Source organism: Ciona robusta, chromosome 14, assembly GCF_009617815.1.
Source record: "Ciona robusta chromosome 14, ASM961781v2".
Lineage (NCBI taxonomy): Eukaryota > Metazoa > Chordata > Ascidiacea > Phlebobranchia > Cionidae > Ciona > Ciona robusta.
In genome coordinates, this window is record NC_143248.1 from 4,508,397 (window position 1) to 4,535,249 (window position 26,853).

The window sequence follows — 26,853 nt, forward strand, 5'->3', positions numbered from 1 at the left end:
GTACGTTGTACATTTTTTCTGGGATTATGTTACAGACAGCAGTGAAATATTCTTCCTACATTATATAGAGAGTAAATTACAGTACAGTATTCGGTAGTTGCTTAAACAGAGCAAAAGGCTATGTTTAGGTTTAGTATGCATAAAGTATATTTTTGAGTTTTGATTCTAAATTGTGTGTATTATTAATCAACAAAATAAATGCATAAATAAGGAATGTATCTTCAAAATCTTGTTCAAAATAATGGTAGGGTATGTAAATTAAACATTTCTGTTAGTTCTTGCTGCATTTGCAGTCAAGGTGCTAAAATCAGCGCAATCTACATGTTACAGAATAAGTTTGTGTGACTACTTTTCACTTTGTGGCTTATTAGGGGTGCAAATTTTTACACTTAAGGTTACCTACATTTGTTCTCTGCCATACAGATGCAGCATATATTAAACTGTTCAGGGTTGGCCTGCAGAATATGACAGTTGCACGGGTGATTTTGTTTTCAAACTTTTGGTTATCTATTTCATTAAACAATGAACCAAATCTCGATCAAAATGAATAGGATTACTTAACTCGCCTTCAAAATATATATTAGTGTCGATTTTAACCACCTAATCTGTATGCCTGCGAGAAATACCTGTCTTGCATGTGTGAGATTCTGTCAGAAACTGCTATATTCTGCAGAATGGGAACAGGGCGTGTAAAAAATAAGATAGCGGGTTTTTAACTTACAAAAATCGACAAACAGTTCTTTAAGGTGGAGTCGTAACCCCCGAAACACCCCACTGGCTGCACCACTGCATGCAACATAAACCAGTTTTTTATCTATAATGATTTACAACCTTTCAGACACTGCATTGTGTAGTAATAATAAGCATGTAACTGGGAACATGGGTGAAGAACCGGACGTCAAATTCAGGTCGAATTCAAGAGACTGTGGGGTAGATTTGGTAAACCACGAGAATGGGGGGCAAAAAAAATCACCGACGGCAGAAATTAAAGAATCGAATGATGCTAGTAGTAGCAGAGGTATATAACTGGCAAAACTATTGCATTTTTTATAAATTTTCGTCTAATATTTTGCTACTTCTTCAGAAAAAAAATGAATAATTTTAATAAGCTTTTATTTTGATAGCTGTGTCTGGTCTGCATTATCTGAATTTTATTGCCGGATTTGTTATAAAGCAATGTTTATTTTAAATTTACCAGTGTTTTCCCAAGAAGGAGAAAATTTGTTCCATTAACTGGCCTACTGGGTGACCAGCATTGCTATAAATTTTATAGTTTTTAGTTTTGAGTATTATTATAACCACATCTGTTGGAACTACGTCTGTTTTTTATTTTCATTATTGCATATTAGATTTCGAAAAAGCGCATTAAAAGATACTTTTCCAGGGGAGCTGCCGTACCTCTTCGAAAGATCATCTGGAAAGTGGTGGAATCCGCGCATGGATTCAAGAATTCTAGAAAATCAATGTTCTATTTCAAACCTTCCACTTATCAGGTATGCTTGGAACTGATATAAGAGGCCTTATATACCTAATTTTGTATCTGTTAATTAATTACGCATAGGTCAGAATGGGATGTCATATTTATGGAGTTTTTTTATAAACCCATTTTGGTTATGATGTCAACACATATGCAGCATTAAACCTATATTTTTGTCTTCTAGCATGTTAAACAATAAAAATACAGCCTAAAAGATATTAGTGTATCTACCGTATATTTGTAAAAAAATGTACATGTGTTGTAGACACTTCAAATGTGGGTGTAACTTGTGTGTAAATTTATCCAGCTAATATTGTAGGTTTCTGTTGCTTTAATATACAGCTTTTGAGCTTTGTAATTGTACGCTGCCCAACAGATGTGCAGAAATACAACCTTTTAAATACCCATCTCTCCTTCTGCTTCAATTATGAGTTTGTTAATTGTAGGCTTTTAAAGGTCACTATCTATCTTAATCAACTCTTCTTTGCAGAAACATTTTTCGGCACGTGCTGATGTATGTATGCGTGTCGTGTATTGCATGGATAATATATTTCGCAGTGCTTCAGCAGGCCAGTTGGCTAGCGGGGGCTATTTGGGGTCTTGTCTTGGCCCTCATTTGTGTTGTTCTACTTGTGTTAACTAAAAGGTAAGTGCCGGTAAAAGAATTGTCAATATAGGGCATACGCTAATATATATAAATATAGACTACATTAACTAGTCTGTTAATTTTGGCAGTTTCTCAAGGCTTTTATTTATAGCCCTATAATAATATGTATTCACAGGTCATAGCTATTATGTATTCAGTTCTTGACTGAGTATGCAGTGTGGTTATTTCTCTATTTAAATATTCATGACAGCTAACCCTGTGTTTAATTGTCCTGTATTTAAAAAACTCTATTATTCATGAGAGTCAGAGTCACAAAAATTATTACTTTCCTATTTTACAGAAAATCATTTTATGCTTATTTTTTTATTAGTTATCTTAATATTTTGTAACTGAAAATTTTTAATTTTACAGAAATTCATTTTATGCCCGCTTTTCCATTCATACCTCGGTATTTTTGCTTTTATTGCTGGCAGCAACGGGTCTGGTTGCTGGAAACAATCTTTCTATCATTATGACTCCTACTGGAAGCTTCTTCATTGCAATTCAATTCATCTTTCTTCTCCACATTCTTTCCCCGTTCCCGTTTCCTTTCATGTTCGCAGCTGCAGTTGTTTTCTCCATCATTTTCGAGGTAAGCTGGTTAAAAACCATATTTTTTTCGTCTACTGCTGCTATGCGCACAATGAGGTAAAATATGGTTTTTATGAGAAATTGATGTAAGTGATATTTTATAGTTTCCAATTACCTAGGTTTTTCACCTCCCAACAAACGCATTAAACTTTCTAACTTCCAGGTCCTTCATCACATAAACTACCCACAAAGAGGCCAGTCTCCAACTGTGCCTATAGTATCCAGTATATTTGGCCGTGTCCTCCTTCACCTTGCTATACACATTGTGAGCTCCCATCTCTCTTTCAATCTACAATGCCTTCGAAGATGTATTTTCTGGAAAGTAAGTTTGAAATCTGAAATCGATTTAATTTTTAGTGTGATTCAATGGCAACAAAATGTGAATTAGTGGATTTCTTATAACATGAAATTAAAAGTTTTAATAGTCAAATTCAATACATGACCAGGATTTCCATTAAACATAACCAAAATGCTTTTCACTAGAAATCGAGAGTCCCAGTCATATTGTATTGGCCTAACAGACAGTTTTAAGCATGTATTGCATACTCGTGTAGTAAACAAACATTACTGGATTGGAGTTTTTGGTTTAAACCAGAAATTTCTCCATACCACCACCACCTATAACTCATTATAGTGCGTGTTTTATTGGTATTCCTGTATATAGCTTTTTTTGAAGCCAAAATTTCCATTTTGTTGTAGATTAGTAATATTTAAGATGTTTTATTAAAGTTTAGACATTGTGTTGAGATGAGCAGTTTCCTATGTTAACTGTCATTGGTGTAACTGTGTTGTGTTTGTGACGTTTGAGCCTTTGTTTACTTTAATCACACAAGGATACACCACAGTCATGTATGAGACTTGGCTTACTTTGTGGGTTGGACTCCTGTGGTGCTCAAGACTTTTGCACCCTGTGAAAAGTTTGTGGTTTTACCCACAAACTTAAATAACCAATTTATTCTTTATTTACACAACTTAATAAGACCACCGCAGAGTTTCAGTCCCACACTGTCATTACCGGAAAAAAGTGTTAGGTTTAATACGATGTTGTTTTCCACATATTGTTTTGATTATGTTTCATACTGGTAGCGTAGGAAAGTGGTTAAACACCGTGTAGGAAGTGTTTAGAATGCTTTGTAATTTCTATCTGTACCTGTAGGTGGCTGTATTGTGCACACATTTTGTGGTTTAGAAAATACCACATATCCTGTCACAGCCAGTGATATTATAACGTTTCGTGATGGTCCTGTTTTTTAGTGGAATTTCATAGACACTGATTACGTTTGTGCCACTGTGCACAGTGTGTGTGTGTTGTGTGAGGCTTTCATGTTAAAAGCAAACACCCAGTGCTAGCTGTGCGCAAACACATTAATGTTTTTCATAATGTAAAAATAGAACTGCTTCTTAAGTTTTTTCGAAGAATCAAACATTCGAACGGGCCAAAACATTCTATATCATATCATATTATCCACACACTAATGTAAATTTAACCTGATGCAGTGCTTTATAATCCATAAGATATTTAATGATTATAAATTGCCATCCTATCTGTTATACAGATATATGCATCACGTATTCCAATGCATCCGTCATGTGTTCATCACAAATCCAGTGTTTCCTATTATACAATATGTTACCATTTTTTTATATATATAAAAAAAAATAGGTAACACTGGTCTATTCAAAAGCAATCTTCTTGGCAGCATCACAGCTTAATTACCAACGGCAACAGATATTCCTGCTTAATTTTCTTCTTATCTTGTATCCAAGGATTTCAATGTTAATTTCTAACCAGTATATTAGATGCAAATCTATCGGAAGAATCAGAGTTAATTGCATTTTTAATAAATTCCATGAAATATAATTATATACATAATACATGTATGAAGTTATTCATGAAATAATTACTCGGTACACCTGGGACCCACTATTTAATTCAGCAACATTGATGTCTGTTATCTTACATGGAGTAGTAATTGTAAATACATTAGAATGGGCCAGTGGTTTTATTATGAATGATATATTGTTTCTGTCTCCATTCATGCATTATATTGTTGAATTTATTCATTTCACAAAGATGTATTATGCCATTGCACTGCCAGTTAAATGGATATGACTTAAGATGCATTATAACATTCGAAATGCATTGTATATTGTAAAATAAACAATTTACATTACATAATTAGGCCAGGAATAGGCGCGTCCACAGTCCAATAAAGTAATTTGCCTCGGGTGATTCTGAGCTATATATAGATCATTAAATATGGCTACCAGGCCACTGTTTCGTGGATATTTTACTCAAATTACCACCCAACTGGCATAATTATAGAGATAAAAGCTCGCAGACCGCTTCTGTACATTTCCCGCCATTCACAAATGAATGCAATAACCTTACACATCAATTTCTTATGAATGACTTTGTGCAAGCCATTGTATGTATTGCCCTATAGGGCTATTTCTGTAACAGATGGCCACTGATAAGGATACCAAGTTTAAGTCCATTGCTAAGTCCTTTTCAGAGCCAGCTTAGAGGCTTGGTGTTATCTCAGTACACACAGCACTCACAAAGTATATACTGTGACGCTATTTATAACTCTTAAAGTACTTGCGGTGGATTCGAACTGTTTAAGACTCCAATTCACTTGTAATACATCTCGCGTTTTGTATAAATATCTCTCATTGTTATTTAGGTTTAAGGGACTGGCGCTATGTACTTATAACTTATGTAAATACAAGAGTTTTTGTTGTAAAAAAGGCCAATAGTTGTAAAAGACAATAACTTACCTTAACAACTTCCCTATGCAAAGTGTAAACAATGTTATTGTGACTACATTAATATTATCAATCTATAAAACAATGCTGTATATACACAAATGAAATTGCCCATTGTTTTTTTAAAAAGATCAGACAATAGATTGTAAAATTATGACCTACTGGATTATAATTACTTCCTTCACTTACAATACTTGTCTGTCTAAAATCAATGGTGGATCTATATTTAAGTGGAACTTACACAAAAATTAGGATTTCTTAAATTGCAAAGTTAATTAAATTAATTAACAACATTTTATATTTTAGCATTTTTTTTATAATCATGCTTGTCCATTTAATCTTTATAATTGATTGTTTACTTATTTTACTGCTGTAATATAATATTAGAAAAACTTCTTCCTGGTATATAGCATGGTTACGTCTAGGGATGCACATTACAGAATTTCGAATCTGTAAGATTCGAATCCTTTTGTATTCGAATCTAATTACGGGATTCGGTATTCTTATTAATGACGTCATCATGCGTCATCTCATACACTATATTAAGAATTTTTAAAAGTTAATATTTTTGAAAAAAAAAATTTTTGTGTTTGTGGGACTTTCGAGAGTAAACGTTTTGCAACGTCTTTTCATAGCCTGCTATACGTTTCATGACGCAAAAACTACCCAATAGTACAATTTTTGATCATTTTACAGCTCATTATCAAACAAGACTAATATGAGAGACTCAATAAACTGACTTATGTGGGTAAAAATATTTTTTCCTATAAATAAAAAAAGATTCGAAATTCTAGATTCGGAATTCTAGATTCGAAATAAAGTATTCTAGGATATCCTAGAATACCTAATTATTCTGTAATGTGCATCCCTAGTTACGTCTTGCTGTATGGCAGACAAAACTTTGATGGACTTGATGCAATAACTTTTTTACAAGAAAAGCCATCAAGTTTAACAGTTGTTTTTTAATGGTTTCAATACAGTTTGCATATAATATTTCGCCATCACCTTTTTTAAAACTTCTGCAAAAAGCTATATAAATTTATGTTTAATTTTATAACTTTGTATTTTGTGTGTTTTTGTTTGTTACGCATTTTTTGGCAAAAAGCAATTTTTTTTCAGTTTTTTGTGTATTTTTATATATCTTGAATTTGCGATAACTGTAATCTTTTTCACAGGTGAGCCAACTTGTTCAGATGGCCTGTGAGATGAAAAGTCATAAAGAATTTAAAAGCGCGATGATCAAGTCTCTCATGCCCCCGTCGGTGGCCAATGAACTAATGCAACAAGAAGGAGAGGATACATCCAAAGATGGACAACCTGCTTCTTTGTTTAGACCATTTACTATGGAAAGGTATGGCCCCATATATGTGGCCGGTGGCACAGCCAGAAAAGAATAAATTGCAGAAATAAAAAAAAATACTTTTTTATAATTTTTTTATGGGGGCTCGTGACCCCTAAAACCTCACCTTAGATGCAGGGTTGGGGTGCATAAGGTGACACTGACCTCTCACTCCAGCTTTTAAAATAAGCACCATCATTGTTATATGGTTTTAATGCTATTGTACTTTTAAAATTAATTTTACTTTGTTAGGTGTGTTTAAAAATGTGCATAGCCAAAATATATTGTGTTCACCACATTAATCAAAGTTGTTGTATTTTTAGGGACTATAGGTGCAATGCAAAAATTGCATATTAATTGTAAGAATTTTAGTTTCCATATTATCCCATAATTATTCTATGATCAAAAGGCCAAATGTGATAAGGGAAATTGGGATAGCATGTGTTAGCGTTATCCATCTTACCCCGCAGTGACAGTACTATTTATATTGTTTCAGAAAAACAGATGTTTCGATTCTTTACGCTGACATTGTGGGTTTTACTCAGATGAGCGCTGGCAAACAAGCCTCAGAACTTGTGGGTCTTCTTAACGACCTATTTGGACGTTTTGATCGCCTTTGTGAAGTCACTGGTTGCGAGAAAATCAGCACTTTAGGTGGATATGACTTGTATGGTATATTCCAAGGGCTTTTCAAACTTTTTGCTCGAACCCTTTCTAATCTCTCTAAATTTTCCTCAACTCTTCATGGTTATTGGTATAATATATGCACTACTTTGTGCTCCAACCCAGTGGTCACTATTGAGTTGTCCAAATTATCAGTTATACATAAACAAATCAAAAATGTCTTTCCAAAAATAGTCAACCACGAAGTAACACATACGTGGTAACTCATAAACTGGCACAAGGTGTATGAAACAGAACACCCGTGTTTGCCGTGTTATAACGACTGTCGTTTTTCGACTACGTGAGGATAAAGCAAGTTACAATTACAGTTTTTGTGTAAAAATAGCATATTAACCCAGTTAGGAAAGCCCTGCATTAGTTGCTATTATGTTGCTGACTGCTTATCATTTGCAAGTTACTTTTTAAATATATTAGGTGATTGCTATTACTGTGTATCTGGTTGCCCTGAGAAAAGAGAAGATCATGCAATATGCTGTGTTGAAATGGGATTAGGTAAGATATATATTTATTTTTTAACTAGTCAAGTTACTATTACAGGTATTACTGTACATTGGTGTAGGTTATTGTATTCAATATGTCCTTTTTGATAATTACTGAAACTGTGTTTTGAAATAAACTGTTTGGCACACAATGGTGTTGGGGTAATGCGCCAAATCTGGCTTAAATCCTGCTCGGGTCCTCAGACCTCATCCGTATATAATAGATTAGAAATTGTTGCCCATGTTTTAAACTGTGCGTTTGAATTAAGGAATGGTGTCTGCGATCAAAGAGTTCTGCCAGGAGAACAACGCGAATGTGAACATGAGAGTTGGAATACACACTGGAACTGTTCTCTGTGGAATTGTGGGCACCAAAAGATTTAAGGTTCCCATCCAATTATATCTATCTTTGTCATGTTGCAATGCCGTACTAGAAACCTTGCTATTAGATTTGGAAGTCTGCAGAATATATAATGATTGTCATTCTAGTGGCTGAATAAGAAAATCCAACTATTTGTGTTTTTTACAATGTATCCATATCTGTCTTAAGCCGTTCTTAAACGCTGGTTATACAATGCCAATTTCAATAACCCCTGCTGTAGGCTGTAGCAGACTATGTATTATAGCATTGAGACAAAAGTTCGGACTAAAGTATTTTTTACTTGATACCTACTACAAACCGGAAAAGATATATTGTTTTTATTTTTTGACAGTTTGATGTATGGTCAAATGATGTGTCGCTTGCCAATGGTATGGAACAACATGGTATACCAGGTCGCGTTCACATCTCAAAAGAAACCCTTTCTTTTTTGGGGGATGAATACGAAGTAGAAGAAAGCAAATTAGAATCAAGATACAAAGACTTCTTTCGTAAGAATTTTAGCTCATTTTTTGAAAAAAAACAATTTTTTACTCGAAGATTGTTTTTTTTTTCCAAAAAAGTGGTTGTCTGTGGTCATTATTTTATCTGCAAATTTTTTTGTGCAATTTGCCTAAATGCCCGTTAATTTTAGAGGATTCAAACTTTCAATAAACCTTATAAAATTACACTGCATCAAATAAAATGTAATTTAAAACATTTTTAGTTTGCCTTGAAAATTCCAATTTTCAGCTATTGGTTACAGTAAGTCAGGGATTCCAGTGAGACCATTTTCATTACCAGCTTTTTCTTCTGGCTTAGATAACCTGGTAATGAATAATTAATAATGGTTGCCTCTCAAATAGGAAGGCAACTCTAATTTATTCCAAGCCAGCTTTGTTGTTATTGGGTATTGCACCCAGAGGCTCTGCTGTGCTGTTTTATAATTTACAGTTCCTGTTTTGTTTTATAGCATTGTTTTGAATAGGCCATTTCTTTATAGAAGTACAAATATTACATACATTAAATTGTTGTAATTCAACATGGCATTTTGTATTAAATTACTTTTTTAAATCAAATATCATAAAAGTTCATTGCATAATTGTGTATTTTAAACTAAACTGCCATTTCCAACAAAAATTACTAAAAACTTACCCAAAAAAAATTAAAAATGCCTAAAAATCTGAAGTATTTAGAAACTGCAACAAAAACATTTAAAATGCTTGAAGCAGATTTTAAGGTTGTTGTTTTTTCTAAACAGAAAAAACTGGCGAGACTTATCTTATTGTGGATCGTAAAAATAAATCAACTCCTAAAAATGGAAATGATGTTCAAGCTCAGAATAATGGGCTAACAAAAGTTTCACGCAGCTCTACAAATAAGGTATTTCAATTTATTGGTTTGTGGTTTACCGTTTGTTGAAAATATTGTATTTTTGTTTTGCATTTACAGTTGAACATTTTGGATTTATAATTTCTGTTGTTTTAGATGCTCGTAAAATGTCGCATTTTTGCAAAAAATTAATTTGCAGTGCTGACCAACTCTTTTTTTATATAAATGCATGGAAATTCTTTAAGTGAACAAAATTATACAGGAAACACTGAACTCTTAAAAAGCCGGGCCAAGCTTACTTTTAAATAGACTTTTTTTGTAAAATATTGTACTGTGCCAATTAAAGTGAACACTTTATAGCATATGATTTTCTGCACTGAACCACTGTATTAACAATGGTCCTAATTCCCCTACACTTTTACTTTTGATTGGCGTAAATTTTGAGATGCATTTTATTTTTGCATGTAAAGGTATCAGCCAAAGTAAAAGGGGAGAAAAGGTTTTCAAAGGTGAGATTTCAGATGATATTTTAAGAATAGGTTTCTACCCTTGGTTGGCCTGTGTTTTCACATTAACAATACATTAGTCTGCACCTTAGTTTAACTAGATACACAACTCACAATGCTGTGCCTATATTTACATTTATACTTCAAAACTTTTGACCTCTTAAATTTAAAAGAAACAAGCAAAAATATAATTGATTTCATAAACATTTAAAAAACAAAAATCTTCTTATTTTGAGAGCACATTTCTTTGTGTTTTTTTTTGTTTAAATTGCCAGTTCCATAACTAGCATGTTGGTATTGGTGGGTCTTTCAAACTCTCCTGTGTTAATGTTAAATGTCTGGGTGGCTGGTGGACAGGAATAACAAATTCTGTTATTTCTTTTCTTTGTTTTAATTCTGTTGTAAGAGTCTATATCGTAATTTGAAAAAGCGTTATTTAAGATACTATTACCAGAGCATTTATATTGTTATATATTATGTGTAGCATGTTAATTTGCGTTGTTAAATGTTAATTTCAGTGTCTAAACGTCTTTCTTCGGGTATATCTTTTGTTGCAGTTTTGACAAAAGTTTTAGAGCTATAAATATGAGGTTTAAAAAAGGCGTCAATTTTAGGTTAATGTCGCATTTCTTTGAGTTTGACAAAGCTTGGCAAATTTAAGCCTCTTTTTCCAAAAAAAATTAACAGCCTTAGAATTATTGTCTAAATCTAATATCATGAACATATTTTTCAAGTTTCTTTCTAGTTTTTCAGTGTTTATATGAGTGAGAGTGTTTGAAAGTAACACATGTAACTTACACCAACTCAATCAAATTCATTACTTCCCACCCTACTTGTTAACCCCCCCCCTCACAACTTACGTTTTCTGTTTTTGGTTTTCCTAATCCTGTCTTTGTTATGTTTGTATGAAAGGCCAATGAAATGAAGCACTCTGCTGCAAAGCCCTTATTAAAGGTAGGTGAACTCCTTTTAAAAACAGATTGTGACATCATAATAGTCTTAGGGTGTCATCTCTGTGGTCGTGGCAATTGGCGGTCACAGGGAGGGGTTGAATCAGGTCTACGGGCTGTTGTATGATAGTTCCCGCTCCCTGGCTTGGCAAAAATCCGTAACACAACAAGCGACAAACCAAACCACCAAAACTGGTGTTTTAACCAGGAGACCCACTGAAAAAATACTATATTTTGCACAGAAAATTAGACAATGCAAGTCGCTTAGTTTATCTATAATTATGAACAATGGAATTTCAAAAAAACGCGCACTTGTTTATACAATTGAATACGTTGTTTTTTCCAGTGGGTCTACTGGCCTGGAGGTGGATTTTCTATTATTGTACTACATAGTGTGTAGCGTGGTGTGTTCAGTTACATCCTTGTTACGGTGTAGCTCTTTCAATTCAATCACTTTTCCTGAATTGCATGTTCTTTGTATTCACTTTTGCATGACGCATGGCACGTACATTTCATCTTTAATCTTAGCGTACATGGTTGTTGTCCTCTTAGTTATTGTTTCCCAAAATAGCATGGACATTATCTATTTATTGCTAAGTAAATAGCCTTGGAATATTATCGTATCGCAGGTGTTTTTAATTGTAGCAACAATAACTCAGACTCACACACACAAGATTAATATCACCACTTCTATATTCTAATCCATCCTAACCTTTACTGTGTGTGTGGCAATTCACCTTGTCTACGTAATGCGTGTCATGTTTCTGATAAATAAATCTCCCAATACATGACGCGTTGGTTGCTTTTGTTTGTAGAAAGCTTCCACGAAACGGCAAAAGACAAACGTACAGCCTGAAGCTGCACCAGAAAATAAACAGGTAATTTTAAATTTGGAAATTTCTGTCTATATATAATACTTTGACTGTCAATACATTTTTTTACTGTGCAATGGGTCTTTTAGAATGTATGTGTATAATACTTTGACTTATAATATAGTTTTTTGTTTATTTTTATTTACTATAATAATGCTAATAATGCTCACCAACAGTATACAAAAAGATCTGAACATACTTTTTGAAGTTTACCCTTTTCTAACAAATACAACCGGATAATAGTTTTTTGTTTTATTTATCGGTTTCAAAAAGGAGGAACAACTGATGCAGTTTATTGGGGAGCATGTGGGACCTTTTCAAGCCCCAGGTCCCCTATCTAGATCCCGGGACAGCCAGGACCAAAAACTAGTTGATGAAATCAAAGACTCCCAGTTAGTTTACTAATATTTGTATTAAATCAAAAAACTGCATTGAAAGTGAGGATCTGGTGCTACGGAAATGTAGCAGACAAAAATCAAGTCTTAACCTATTGTTTAATAAGCTAAAGCTATGTATCTTTCGTTAGAATGGCATCGTCAGTCTCTTATTCAAAATAGACTTCTTACTTTTTATTATACCTAAAAAAAAACGTTCGTTTTTTTAAACCTTTTTATTTTGTTCCGGCTGCACCACAGGTAACATTTATGGGGAGATACCCTTTTTATGAAAATAACATTTTGTTTTTTTTTTACAGATTACTCGTTGATTTCTATCGATCGAAATCGTTCAACATTGCCACCTTGTGGTTCAACGATGCAGAGAAGGAACAAAAATATCGGGGGATTTGTGAAAATAACGCAACGGAAGATCTTCCTTTAGCATCTGCCATCTCACCAAGATATCGACTCTTTAGAGTAAGTTTAAAGTCCTTTATAGTTTGATGTGCTTTGTCTTGTTTTATTTATTAATTTTATATTTTTTCTGTTTTTCATTTTAGGTTATATGAGTTTTACGAAAATATATATTTTTTTAAAAGTTTACAAAATTTTCTTGCTAGGATCTTCTCACCTCCTCTGTTGTCACTCTCCTCATTTTTGTTTCTTCTATTCTCCTTCTGGGAGGAACATTCCAAGTAGCAGCATGGGTGACAACATTCGCAGTTTGCTTTGTTGTGTTGGTGAGATAATATATGAATAATTAATTGACTAATTATGGTAGGCCAAGCGCTCGCAAAATACACTAACATTGATTTTTATGCAGGTCACGCTTTCAATACTCATGGGTGTTTATCTCTTCAGTTCAACACCTGTAACCGGTTTATTCCAGTCGATAGCGGTTACCCTTTCCACTTGGATAGGCAGGTCTGTATTTTTAGGTTTTTAATCTAAATCTTATGCATTTTTAATGGGGTGTGTTTGCAATACAAGTGTGTAATTGCAAACGCACTAACACAGTACAACAGTAATGCTTTTTATTGATTTCTTTCTATTACACATTCCACTAATGGTAAAAGGATAAATCAGAGTTTGTAAAGATTTTGAAGTTTTGCCTAAAAAATTACCAAAAAATAAATATTTTTTAATAGAATCACTTTATTATAAACACACATTTTCCTTACAAACTTAAAATAACTTTATTAGTAACCTTTCCCTGTAAAATATTATATTTAGGATCTCTGGTTATACTTGCAGTATAACTAAAAATAATCTAAAATTCCCCATAAAATGAGAATTTCATTTAAATTAAATTTTCATAAATTGAAAAAAAAAACAGAAAAATAATCATAAAATCCCAATAAAACAAAGTCTTTGTTTTTCCAGGCACACTCTGGGTGGTCTTCTCTCAATCTTTCCATCTTTTATTGTGTTTTCTCATCTGGGATGCCAGACTACTTCCATCCCATCTTGCTCCAACTATGAAATCTTATTTGGAATTGCAATCATGCATTTTATGACATATGATCAGCTCTCATCTTTTCTAAGGTACTTTAACATTATTTAGATATTACAACATTTACACATGGGTTTATTTTTAATAAATTACCTTAAATGATACAGTTCTGAATAACATTTTTTTGCAAAATTTGCAAAGTACGTTGCACAAAATGATTCTGTATCATGCATAGTTACTTACCTGTTTAAATAACTTGTGTTTTTTAATGCAGACTTCCTATATCAGCGATAGTTGCAGCTGTTGCCATGGCTGTTATTTTATCCAATCCATGTAACTCAGCGTGTAAGTACAGCTATTATATCATCTTAATACAGCTATTGTATAGTACTGTGGGGGAATATGGACACTGTGTTTACTACCAAATTGGATGAGAAAATAGAATGAAAAGGTGCCCTATCTTCCCCCACCCTACTATATACAGCTATTATAAGTCTTGCTTATTCTTTTATTGCATAGCTTTTACAGTTACCATGTTATTTATAACTGTATATATAAAATGGTAAAAATTATATTTTAAACACCTTAACAATCATTTTGCTTCATATTCCCTTTGTTGTTTTTGTTAGTTGTGTATATAAATATTTTAAATGTAAATATACTTTTGATACTTTAAATTTTGATTCATTTTGTAAGGTAATTTAATCTTCGCTACTGTATTGGAAAATTATGTTATGTTGTAATTAATATGGTTAAGTAACATGTGCTAGCTAGTTTATAGCTATATTGTGCAATACAAACATGACAGTCTATTTGTACATTTAAAATTTCATGTGTTAAAACTGACCAGAAAATCCCTGTTTTATGCACCAAAGATTATGACATGTATGTGTTAAACCCCTTTTTCCATTGCAGTAATTTGTATCAACGCAAGTTTTGAACTTATTCTCAATCTCTGCCTTCTACTTCTCTTCATCTGGATGATTATGCGACATTTTGAGGTAGGTTGCAGTTCTGGGTTCAAGTCCCAGCTAAGGAAGTCAAATTTGTTTCCCCATATAACATACAATTTAATTTCTCCCCAGTATTCCTATCGTTTGGAGTACGACAGCGAAATTGACAAACGAAACGAAGATATGTTGAAAACGGAGAAACGTAAAGTAAACCAATTAATTCAGAACTTTATTCCATCTCATGTTTATGAAGAAATGAAGGTAAAAACTTTTGTTTTTTCTAATTTTTGTCTGTAAAAAACGTAAATACCTTAAATATCTTGTAAATTTTTTTTTGTATGGGTGATAATTTGGACAACCTATTAGTCACCACTGGGTTGACACCATGTGGGTTAAGTGACCTACCCAAATATATCTGCCAATTAGTATCAGCATAGAGCCTTGAACCCGGTACCATTCGTTTTACGATGCAAGCTTTTCGTATTAGAAACTTTTACTTCAATATTTTTACATTTTTTAAAAGTTTTTTTTTGTTTAGGGGCAACCTCTATATTCCAAGACACACGAAAAAGTTGGTGTAATTTTCGCAACAATCGTAAATTTCAATGAGTTGTATGAAGAGTCGTTTGAAGGGGGAATGGAATTTATTCGTTACCTCAGCGAACTTATTAGTAAGTAAAGTGTTTAAACAATGACATAATGGGCCAACGCCTTACCTATATTCTATATATAATAGAATCTCTCAGTAGGATCTCACATATATATAATAAAATTTAAAAGCGTTTTTTTCATATAAAGTAAAAGTTTTAGTATTTTTTAAATTTATTGAGAGTTTCTGTTTGAGTATGGATTTCATGTATGTTTTTTTTGAGCTGAAGGGATGTCATAATCACCTTTGTGATGTCACAGGTGATGTGGATGACCTTTTGAACCTGCAGGAATACAAGGACATAGAGAAGATTAAAACTATCGGCACAACATTCATGATTGCATCAGGTACTATCATTTATAAATAATCATGTTTCAACGTCTCATTTGGTATGGAAAAACATAGTGTATTTCTGACTAACGTTGCCGTTGAAAGTATATTTACATTATGCCTGGTAGCAGAAGTAACAGAATATCATTTACTTTCTTGGAAACTACTTTACCTTAGTTGTTGTTACCCCGTCTAAACTTTGACATCTTTATGTTTATTTGAAAATCCCGGACGCATTATGACATCATAGTAAATGTATACAGGTTTGAATCCACATACTGATCAGGACCAAGAAACTACTGGGAAAAATTACCACTTATGCAAACTTATGGATTTTTGCATAGCCATGCAGGTAAGCTTATTTGTATGTTGTTTCATACTGTTTTGTGAGTTTGGCAGCCACATTTTTGTTTGACACTTTTTCTCAGTATAACCATAACATAGTCTTTGTATAAAGTAATCTATAATAGGCATACAGGGAAATTCTACGAATCATGTCCAAAACAGTAAAAATTATCCACTGAAAATAATAGGCTAGTAATTGAAGTATAATAACTGATTTATTTTTACGTGTCAGGCAAGACGCAACAACAGTCATTTATACATCGTGCCACTGCCGCTCATGAATTACAACGTACATTACTTTGTTAGTGATAGTTTTGGGGGATTTTTTTACTAAACACGCAACAATTTAGATATCTCATAAGCAACATAAGGAATTTGTTAATACAGGAATTTGTCTAAAACAACAACTTTATTAATAGGATGCAGTGGATAATTTCAACAAAGACATGCTTAACTTCCAACTAGTACTTCGTATTGGTTTCAACCACGGTGAAGTTACTGCTGGTGTTATTGGGTCAACAAAACAACTTTATGATATTTGGGGGGATACTGTGAACATTGCGAGTCGTATGGATTCTACTGGTGTACAGGGTCGAGTACAGGTGAGTTCGTTGTTTGTTTGGTGGTGTGGAAAAATGGTTAGCGTGTATGGGTCTAATCTAGAGGTGCAGGGATCAAGGCTAGTCGCTGCCACCATGTGGGCGTATGTGTCATTGGGCAATTAAGAACAATTGCTCCAACCCAGTGGTCACTAATGGGTTGTCTAAATTGTCAGCTAAACAAAAAAAAACAGAAAAATGGTATATGTGTTTCAGAAGTTCAATACGAATGGAAATACATATTACCCGTAACAAAAAATAGTCGTTTCATTGTCTCGTCATCAAATTTCGTTCGTTACTCATTAAAATTTGATCCCTAATAGGCAAGAAATCGTTGCCAGTGCTACAATCCTAATCTGATAATTAATTATTCATATTTTTACCGTGAACTTCTTGTGCACTTAAATTTGGCCTAAAAACCTATCTGACTAATTTGTTTTAGGTTTTATTTATTCTGCTATTTTTATTTTTTTTTAGGATTTATTTATAGTAGCTTTATTATGTCAAAAACCTTATTAAATCTTTGCATTTAGTTGTCCAACGATAGCAAGAACGCGTTGGCAGATCATTACAACTTCGAATACATCGGCGAGAAACTCGTTAAAGGTAGGATTGTGACTTCATAAACGTTATCTACGTAACAATAACCACTGTTTCGTCACACAGGGAAGGGGAAAATGCAAACGTACCTACTCGTTCGTGACGATGAGGGTTCCAGGGTGATCGTTCCCAACCCCACCGACAATTACAACCCGTTTTAAAATCCATACCCAGCCCTACTATTATATTCTTCACCTTGTATGCGTCGCGGCCAGCGTACGAGACCCAAAAAATGAGCTGCTTTTGGTGCCGGAAACCTAAGCCCGCTGCTCCTATCGTGAACTACCGGCAATAGCAATCACCCGTTTTAGCGCATTCCGCAAATTTTCTCGTAAAAGTATTTATTGCGTTTTACTGATCGTTATTTTATTCCACTGAATCAAAAATCGTCTGTACCTGCAATAATATCCGCCGCCTAAGTGCCGCGGTAGTTAACTCGTCGCCGTGTATGATCCACGGCGCGTCTACAATACTGTGCTGTACACAACTCGGATGTTACTGCCGCATTCTCTCCTATCGAGTGGATATAGCACTTACTACATACACCCTAGTTTCTTCACTTTACACAGTTTTTTTCCACAAGGTCTGTTCGAAACCGTTGTTGTATCTTTACCTTGAGAAGGCTTTCACACGTCCCCGTTATTTTTCTGAAGCAATGATGTGTAGAGAGTATTTTCGAGCGACTGAACTACCTTTTTGTACATGTTGTGTATTGCCTTGTCGTCGTGTTACTAATAATAAATACTAGTGGCAATTCCCGGACGGAGGCAGGGCTGCTTTTCTGATGGCCCTGACGTAATTATCACGCACGACGTCGTGCGTCAACGCATACCTACGCTACGTCAGGTTAATTTAGGCCAAGCTGTGACGTAATCGGAGTGTGTCGTCATCGCGCAGCTACGAAAATAGCTCGGTCGCTAGGGAATGCTCACGTGACAAAACAGTCGTCTGTGCGGGAACCAACGAAGATAGTTTGACCACATAACGCCCTATCTCCCCTGCACAGTGTCAAGCTGCATTGACGGCTCGTTTAAATGACACGGGACAGCCGGCGAGCAAAGTAAACCTTCGCTACACAGTTACGGGTAAGAGACCGCTTAAAATGGAGCAGACAAACGAAGGTTACAGCCAGATGTTGGAGAAATACAGAGAAATTGACGAAGACGAAATATTATCAGGTTTATCGGCACAAGAACTTCAGCAGCTTGAGGTAAAAATTTAAACAGGTTGAATTTCTTTGAAATGAAAACAGGTTTACTTCTTAATAGTAAAGTGTATTAGAATATCGCTTACTTGTTTATTCTTTTGTATCTAAAGTAAAGAACGTTGAAAAATAGTAAATAGTCTTGTCAAGAATAATCCTACAGAACCTTGAAAACAAAACAAATTTGCGTTTGTTTAGTAATCTGGGTTTAATTTCTTTCAGGGTGAAATTGATCGAGAAGTTTTGAACCAAATCCCCGAAGAGGAAAGTGAGGAAGAAACTTATGAATTCACATCAACTGAAGACGAGGTTTGAAGTGGAAATATATAGTAGGGTGAAGGAGATGGGGCGCGTTTAACACATAACATCCAAATATCCGTGTTTTCAAAATAACAACGAGTCGCGAGGATACGATTTTATGGTTGTTTGAATGTTCTTTGTTTACTACAAAATGGGACATGAAAATAGAATGTGAAAGTGTCCCGTCTTCCCCCACCCTATTATATGATAACTTTGTCAATTTTATACTCCTTTTGTTGGCTATATGGCAAACTATGCACTCAACAATTGTTTTACGGGTTTAGAGATTATTTACCAGTTTCCCGATTAAAAGGCCGCTAAACTGTAGGTTAGTTTGTAAAACCATATAACCTTTACATGCATGTACATTGGCTTTTGCATAGATGTAAAGCTAAACATTTTACGCAAAGCTGAATACTACACTGCAGTTTTACATAAGCAGCATACATAAATGTAAAAGTCTATAATGGCCTCAATACACTCACTTGTATATTCTTCAGATAGAGAGCATACCTGAGGAAAAGGAAATACGAAAACCGCTAAAAGAACGTCGGCTCTCCAGAGATTCAATCAAGAAAAGAGCAAGTAAGCAGAATCTTTTAATCATAGATTCCTATACGCGCCGCTTAATCTGCGCAAGTGTAATTGATTAGTGCTGGAACGTGCGCCTTTACGTTTCTTTGTCTGTTTCTAACTGGTCGTTTTTACATGCTAACGCAGGTAGCCGAGTTATCTACTTCGTTTTAAGCAACTCAAGCAAAATAAGTTTATCAGTAGGTGTGTTTGTTACAGAATTTAGAAACAAGCACTTTGTTATTCAAGGAAGGTATATATGAATCTCTTTGCATAGATACAGTGGGTGGTAGGATGATACATGTATTTGTTCTGTTTCTCGCGCATTTTGGTAGTAAGTAAAGAACAATCAAAGAATTATAAAATCATCACGATATTTTAAAACACGATCAAGATGCTTTTATATTATGTGCTAAAGGTGTCCCGTCTTACCCTAATATTTATAACAACCTCGGATTTCATGTTTATTTAATTGCAGGTAAAAGTCCACATAAGTTCAAAGTACCGACCCTGAAGAAAGCGTCGAGCAGAGATTCACTTAAAAGACAAAGCAGCGAAGAAGGCGGAGAATTGAAAAAGGAATTACTGCAAGCAGTTCGACACAGAACTAAGTAAGAAAACTAAGTAAGAATCATTCAAGATCATACATTTCATTTCATAATCATCGAAGTATAAGCATGGCATGTTTATTCTCGTTTATGTATTCGACTTGGCTATTTGTGCTTTTTTGCTGCTTTTTGTTTCAATTATAAACTAGTGTTAGTATAAGCACTATGGTTTATCATTCAATACGTCGCAACCAAACTAATGATCGCAGGTTTGATTTAACAGGCATTTCCAATTCACAGTTAATCATCATTTAATTACAACCCCAGATACATATACATCATTTGTCACCTCCACACCACTTACATGGCACAATCATTAGGGGTTATATAGGCGACGGCACGACACTTGTATGTTTTTAATTTCTAACACAGACGACGTACTAGCAGGAGTAACAGTAGCGGTGTCAATCGGAGATATGGAACACATAGAAGACACAGCTCCAGTCTTTTTAAGAGGAGAAACTCAAAGATTGCGAAAGAAGATCGAAAGAATCCAGAAGTCAATGCGAACTGTATCACAGCAGAAATGCTGACGCTAAGGCCAACTTTAAAGAAGGTAAAACAATTCGATTTTTCCGGCCACAAGTTATACACGGCTGCAGTCGGATTTTGATTTGTTAAAAGCCCACTTTTCGCGAGGTATATAGGGATATTTTGACATGTACTGTAGCTTATAAAGTGACAAGAGTTGTCCAAGTAAGCTGTTCGATTAAATGAACCACGATTGATTTATGAAGTCATGTTCACACCATAGTATTCTTAGGATTTTTTTAAAGATAAACTGACTGTGTCTAGATTTTACTAAAACATAGAACCAAACATCGAGATTTCCTGCTACGTAAAAGCCTTCCTTTTTTGAAAGCACTGGCAATTTCTTGACAGCAATTATTGGTGCAGATGTGACTTTTATAATGCTGGCTGTCACAGTCATCCGTTTTAAATTAGATTAAATTTATGACCTTTGCAATCATGGTCGGATCAACTTCAAAGGTTAATTTATTGATGCGTAATCTTGCACCGATGCGAACTTAGGCAATTGTGTTGAACTTTGTAAATATGTTGCATTGGAGATAGGTTAACGTTTAGTTTTATAGATAGTATATCGTTGGAAGATGTATATCGTTAGAACGTAATATTCAATATTTTTTAATCTTGTTTTAAACAATTAACAATGTTCTTTTAGAAGCATGATAATACCGTTACATATTTCGGTAAATAATGTTTGTTTAATATCAATTGGGACGATAAGAAATAAAAACACGGACGATCTTACCCCGGCTTACTGTATTTCAAATAATACCTTTGCTGAAGTCCTGTTTTATAACTCATTTAGGTTAAAACTAGAGAACCGAAACAACTTGCTGAAGTTTTACACGGAGTGTGTCTCAAGAACGTCACATCCGGTGCCAAAGCGAAAGATGACGTAGATGATCATTATGTCATCAACGACGAGCCAACTTACGCCGAGTCCGATTACAGTGATGTCATATCCGCTGACGAAGAAGTGGCAAGCGCCAACGATTCGCTTCATCGAACACTGACGTCATCAAAAGACGACGATGACGTCATAGCAGCTACGTCATCAACGACAGCGGGCAGCACGAGTACCGACTCCTATGACGTCATTGGGGAGCTGTCAATCAACGCCAACAGCGTAGAAGAAACAATCCTCCGGATCTGGGAAGACGACGAAGACTTGGTTGAGGTTGGTTTGTTTCTCAACCAGTTTTATACTATGTATAGTTTAATAAAACAAGTTTTTTTGTTCGCATAATTACGTTTAACAGTATTCCGCATAAATTTAGAAATTACCTTATTTTTGCGGAAGTTATTTTCGGGACTTTTTTTGAGAAATAGGGAAAATGTAAAAACTGCTGCGTTTAAAACAGAATAGACTGGCAGACCTTAATAATATAAATATTTCCTGAAAGTATATCTTTCTGTTTATTGACGAACTGAAATGTTGGCACTTCGTGTGAAATTAAGTGGTTTAACCGTAGCATAACTGTGGAAGATGTGACGTCAGAAAATAATTACCAAACATGACGTCACAGCCAGGGTGGGTAAATTACGCTACAGCTGTCGTGATCAGGTCATAAGGATCCGAACTCTATTGGGGATTGTCTTCACCCTACAGTTTGCTGCGCTTTGAAGTTACATTAATGGTTTTTCATAACGATTCGTCATACTAGGCTTTATACGAGTTAAGCACGTCATGGGTAGGAGTGAGTTTGTTTACTAAAGTGTGAGGGTGTGTCGATGCGACTTTTATCCTGGTATTGACATTATGGGGACCCGGATGTAATAACAGAGGAAATACATTTAATGTTTCAGTTGGAGGTTGCCATCTATATGAGCAGTTTTGACGCATTAACTACAATCTGATACCTTTAACTATAAGTAATACATGATTTATACGCAAGACCTTTACAGGAAATAAGAAATGTATTATTTATACGACATAAGATTTTATAATAATCAGAAAACTACTCTTCGTTTCGAAATTCTACATTAATTTTTTTAGCGTACACCGAAGAGCGAAAACTGTTTCTTTTAAAATGTTTCTTTAAAAGTCAACTTTAATCAATAGGTTTATTTTCAACATTGCAATTACTAGGTGAATTTGAACAACATACAAAACGTGGATATGGATGTGTTTGAACAACTGGCGTCTGCAATGGAAGAGAATACTCACGTCAAGTCCTTACAGCTCGCCAATACTGGCCTTACTGATAAAATGGCGCGTGCCCTGGCTTCGATGCTGAAACGTAATAAGTGTTTGGAAAAGTTGAACGTGGAATCAAACTTCATTACTGGTACGTTGGTGTTATGGCATTGTAAAGTTACCTTTTTCCGTGGTTCTTGTTTATATTACTATGGGGTAAGATGGGACACCTTTAGCACATAATATACGAATATCCTGGCCGTTTTTTGAACAATTAGCAACGGTATTTATAAGAAAGTCGTGAGGATACGATTTTCTAAATGTTTGAATGTTCTTTGTTACTACCAAATGGTACAAGAACATGGATAAACGGTGTCCCATGTTTCCCCAACCTACTATATAGATTGTTTTTATGAGGGCCTGAAGTATTACGCCAAATATGTATATAGGAAAAAAAATGATTATTGGATTTATGAATGACTGTAACTTATTTATCTTCGTGTGGCAAAGCAACGACAGTCGTTATAACACAACGTGTATTCTGATTATTCTTCTAAAAAAAAAACGGTGTATTAATATTATGGGAAATGGTTCTGCCAAACTGAAACATTTCGTGCTATAGAGTGGCCAAGTATGTAATGGGTGCATGTAATGTATTCCTTTTATCAGCCAATTACTGTATATTGGATTGAAGCAATGCCCGATGCTTGTTGTCCAACTCAGGGACATTAAGCTGTTCCAAAGTGACGTGTTAGCCAATGAGCTAAGACGTTTTCATAAGTAATCAGTATGTAATGCGTCAATGCGCGCCGCTTAACATTCCAAACGAGATATGACACACTGTTATTGAATCGAGCTTGAAGCGCCAGTGTTCCGAAATAAATCTTATTACCTCATTTCCTAATCCCAGGCGGTGGGGCGTTGCGCATGGTGGCAGCACTGCGCAGGAACAGTAGCCTGACAGAGCTACGAATAGATAACCAGCGCCACATCTTCGGTGCAAACGTAGAACATGAATTTGCAAAAATACTGAAAGATAACAAGTGAGTGGTGCCTGTTAACAACATAAGCTCCTTATGCTGTTGCTATAATAGGCTACGAAACACACGGCCAGTTACCTTTTTCTGGCGCCTATGAGTAATGTACATACTGAAGATTGCAATTATAGTTGAAAAAAGCTATTGTGAAAAAGATTTCTATGCATTTTACTTATAGTCAAGTGATTTATTCGGCTTTAATTTGAAGCTTTTACGTAAAGGTTGAAATGCTCCCTACTGACGTTGTAGCTTTAATCTCATTATCCATGCTCCACTTTAACCGTTTGATTGAAACGTAGGCGTGCCGTTGCGGTCGTTACTAAACTGAAATAGTCGCCCTGTTTACGTGCAGTCGCGAGGTATCATATCATAGCTATATATCCTATATCCGTAGATCTCTATTGAGATTTGGTTACCAGTTCGCCAACCCTGGACCACGTATGAGTGCGTCTAATTATCTCACGAAAAACATGGATGACGTTCGAAAGAAGCGAGTAGCTGAACAGCGCAAGCGCGCTAAAGCTGGTCACGTAAGTGGGTGTCTATATATAACCACCAAACCACGTATATATTGAATGCCAATCAAATGTATAACTGTTGTATTGTACTGCAGGGTAAGATGGATACATTTGGCAAATAATATCCCATATTTTCGGATCGTGTTTTTAACAGTTACCAACGCTTTTCAGTATCTGAATGCTACAGTAGTTTCACCCTGTGTTAATATGAGACCAAGGATGTATATTTACTGCAGCTTGAAAGAATGAATGAAACTTTCTTTATCTTGGCGAGGCCTTTGGGGCAATGTGCCTCTGGTCAAAGGTCCAGGTCCCTGACAAGGACCCCACTCATAAATAATCTTTACGTGGCCAGAAAACCACAGTCCTTATAATAACACGGATGTTCTGTTTCATGCACCTCGTGCCCGCTTACGCGTTACCAGCACGCATGTAATTTTGCGGGTAATTGTTTTTTTAAGTGCCATTTTCATATACAACTGTCCCATTTCATAAAACCTACCTATTTACGTTCTGTAGTCAGACAGACCACCATTGCGAAGACAGACAAGCAGTGAATGGTATCGCAAAGAAAAGGCGGATAAAGCCAAAAAGATGAAAGACCAAGGTATCCATATTGGGAATGATGGGACAGTTAAAGAAGAAGACGTACAGGTGGACAGCTATTTTCATATTCTGCACCGATGACTTACTTCACATAAAAATCGTTAAAATTTACTAAACATTGTCTAAAAACTTTTACTTTTAAATTAAAAACCAACACAGCAATTTGGAATAAATGTGCAACGAGAAGGGACTAAATCTTGTGCAATAAGCTTGGTATAATACTACTATAGGTGTACTATAGCCTATAGTTCAATATATTCTGTTATTCTGTATGGGTAAGGTGCTATAGCGAGACCCCCATGGGACCTCAGAATTAGTCTCATTATCCCAACACCCAGGGTGCTTGGATATACGTACAAATAGTCATTTACATTTATTGTAGAAAGTACTGAGTTCGATGAAACCTCACGAGATGGCAATGTTGGAGAAATGGTTTACCGGAAAGCTAATGGGGAAAGTCGAATCACCTAAGAAACAAGTTAAAGTAAAAAAAAACTTAGTGATTTCTTAATTAAAACTCAAAATCTTCAGTTGTTTAACTTCGTTCGAGTGCCTACAGGTCCTCGAGGCTTAACGAGATGTTAAAATATTGTGTTTCGTTTAAATTCGTTGAAGTTACCGGTACTTTGTTATACAGACTAAGTCGCGAAAAGATACAGAAAGTCCAGTAGCTTTACGTGGCCAACTGCTCGATAGTATTCGAAATCAGAGTGGCAAGACGAAGCTGAAAAAGGTAAAATTGCTGTGGTTCTGTATTTAAATACAACTCAATGAATATGAATGAATGTAACCACGGCCTACTAGAGATATCTGGTATCTCTGGTAGGCAGTGGTGTAACTTATTTACCATCAAAGCGGGCATTATAACACAGGTGTTCTGTTTTACACGGTTTGTGTTCGTTTATACGAGTTACCACTTTAAACCAGTCTTACGTTTATTGATCTTCAGGTGAGCCCAAGCCCGAGGCCAAGTACTCGATCCTCGATGGTGGATTCTGACGTTGAAGCTTCTCGGAATGACGTCACGAAATACCAATCGTCACCACTTAGTGACGTCACACCAAGGCCGAGAACGCCATTGCCACCGACATTATCAGACGAACCGGTTGTTCATAGTGATTCTTTTTCCAATGAGAATCCAACAGAAGAAGCGGGAAGTTACTACTCGATTGGTGACGTCACGAAGCCAATGGTGACGTCAGCCAAGGATGACGTCACAGATAGTGCAAGTGAAGAAGCAGTGTCCTACACTCACAGCCCTGTACCCCCTGAGGTTCCGGTAATGGATACTTTGAATCTTCCGAAAAATGATGACGCAGATGAAGTGATGTCATCAAATACGAGCAGCATTGACGTCATCGAGTGGAAAGATGGAGAATCGTATGATAGTGATGAGTATGAGGTTGTAGAGATTGAGGTATCCGACAGCGAAGAGGAAGACGACGACGACGACGAAGAAGAAGAAGAGCAAATTTCCGAAACAGTTAAAAAGTCAGACCCTGTAAAGGCGTTGGACAGCCTTGGCATATTTAGCGCCTATGAGACAATGATTGGTGCTCCTAAGAACAATTCTGGTGCTGATAAGCCAGGAAAACTGAATATTCGAGAAGCTCAAAAGTCCCCCACAGTTACCTTAAGTCCCGGTACACCACGACCGGTACGTGAAGACGAATCCTGGATTAGTGGGCCCTCCTACTCTAAAACTGGATCGAAGTGAACATGTACAGCGCATGCATCGAATTTCAGTTATAGCATATATACAGCACATCGTAATTAGAATGCCCATAAGGCGATTGGTTTCCGTGCATACCTAAGTGCACGTTTAAAAGCACTGTGTATTTTTAGAATGCAAAACGAGTTCCGATAGCTGCACCGCGCTATAGTATTTCCCTATTTTGTATATTTGTCGCTATGTGAAGCATGCATTTGACTTTTATCAAGTGCCGTGAAAAATAAAAAAGCCACAAGCTGCCATCAACATGAATTCCTCTTTTCAGCCCTACCTAAATGCTTTGCAAAAACTGTACGAAAAT

The 26,853-nt window shown here is 35.4% G+C and overlaps 2 protein-coding genes across 6 annotated transcripts; both read left to right on the plus strand.

The window, feature by feature from the left end:
• The first annotated feature begins 804 nt into the window (after positions 1–804).
• On the plus strand, positions 805–18,076 carry LOC149725202 (adenylate cyclase type 9-like). Of its 3 annotated transcripts, XM_089892773.1 has the most exons (28): positions 805–1,018; positions 1,385–1,493; positions 1,968–2,123; positions 2,496–2,715; positions 2,878–3,036; positions 6,659–6,834; positions 7,319–7,476; positions 7,921–7,998; positions 8,255–8,370; positions 8,699–8,855; positions 9,605–9,726; positions 10,146–10,184; positions 11,094–11,135; positions 11,947–12,009; positions 12,277–12,395; positions 12,698–12,857; positions 13,001–13,120; positions 13,204–13,304; positions 13,764–13,925; positions 14,108–14,178; positions 14,749–14,834; positions 14,919–15,047; positions 15,325–15,457; positions 15,696–15,782; positions 16,029–16,117; positions 16,530–16,712; positions 17,243–17,315; positions 17,376–18,076. In XM_089892773.1, the coding sequence occupies exons 1-28, from the start codon at positions 820–822 to the stop codon at positions 17,468–17,470; spliced, it is 3,402 nt and encodes a 1,133-aa protein (XP_089748899.1). In that variant the 5' UTR covers positions 805–819; the 3' UTR covers positions 17,471–18,076. The 3 variants fall into 3 exon arrangements, with proteins under 3 accessions (XP_089748899.1, XP_089748900.1, XP_089748901.1); XM_089892774.1 differs by lacking the exon at positions 11,094–11,135; XM_089892775.1 differs by lacking the exons at positions 10,146–10,184; positions 11,094–11,135.
• A 204-nt stretch (positions 18,077–18,280) lies between these two features.
• On the plus strand, positions 18,281–26,798 carry LOC149725203 (uncharacterized). 3 transcript variants are annotated; one of them, XM_089892786.1, is made up of 13 exons: positions 18,281–18,519; positions 18,736–18,822; positions 19,314–19,398; positions 19,865–19,997; positions 20,367–20,550; positions 21,328–21,699; positions 22,612–22,810; positions 23,570–23,702; positions 24,091–24,226; positions 24,734–24,868; positions 25,203–25,304; positions 25,458–25,553; positions 25,770–26,798. In XM_089892786.1, exons 1-13 carry the CDS (start codon positions 18,412–18,414, stop codon positions 26,535–26,537), a joined length of 2,538 nt encoding a protein of 845 aa, XP_089748912.1. In that variant the 5' UTR covers positions 18,281–18,411; the 3' UTR covers positions 26,538–26,798. The 3 variants fall into 3 exon arrangements, with proteins under 3 accessions (XP_089748912.1, XP_089748913.1, XP_089748914.1); XM_089892787.1 differs by having other exon boundaries at positions 20,379–20,550; XM_089892788.1 differs by having other exon boundaries at positions 20,382–20,550.
• Positions 26,799–26,853: the final 55 nt, after the last annotated feature.

What these genes read in the sequence shown, in the direction of transcription:
- LOC149725202 (XM_089892773.1), top strand. Translation starts at nt 820, where the DNA reads ATGATTTACAACCTTTCAGACACTGCATTGTGTAGTAATAATAAGCAT. An exon ending in CAGCTCTCATCTTTTCTAAG is followed by an intron (nt 13,926 to 14,107) that starts GTACTTTAACAT and finishes TTTTTAATGCAG; the next exon opens with ACTTCCTATATCAGCGATAG. An exon ending in CGGCGAGAAACTCGTTAAAG is followed by an intron (nt 17,316 to 17,375) that starts GTAGGATTGTGA and finishes TTCGTCACACAG; the next exon opens with GGAAGGGGAAAATGCAAACG.
- LOC149725203 (XM_089892786.1), top strand. Translation starts at nt 18,412, where the DNA reads ATGGAGCAGACAAACGAAGGTTACAGCCAGATGTTGGAGAAATACAGA. An exon ending in GGAATCAAACTTCATTACTG is followed by an intron (nt 22,811 to 23,569) that starts GTACGTTGGTGT and finishes TCCTAATCCCAG; the next exon opens with GCGGTGGGGCGTTGCGCATG. An exon ending in AAAATACTGAAAGATAACAA is followed by an intron (nt 23,703 to 24,090) that starts GTGAGTGGTGCC and finishes CTATATCCGTAG; the next exon opens with ATCTCTATTGAGATTTGGTT.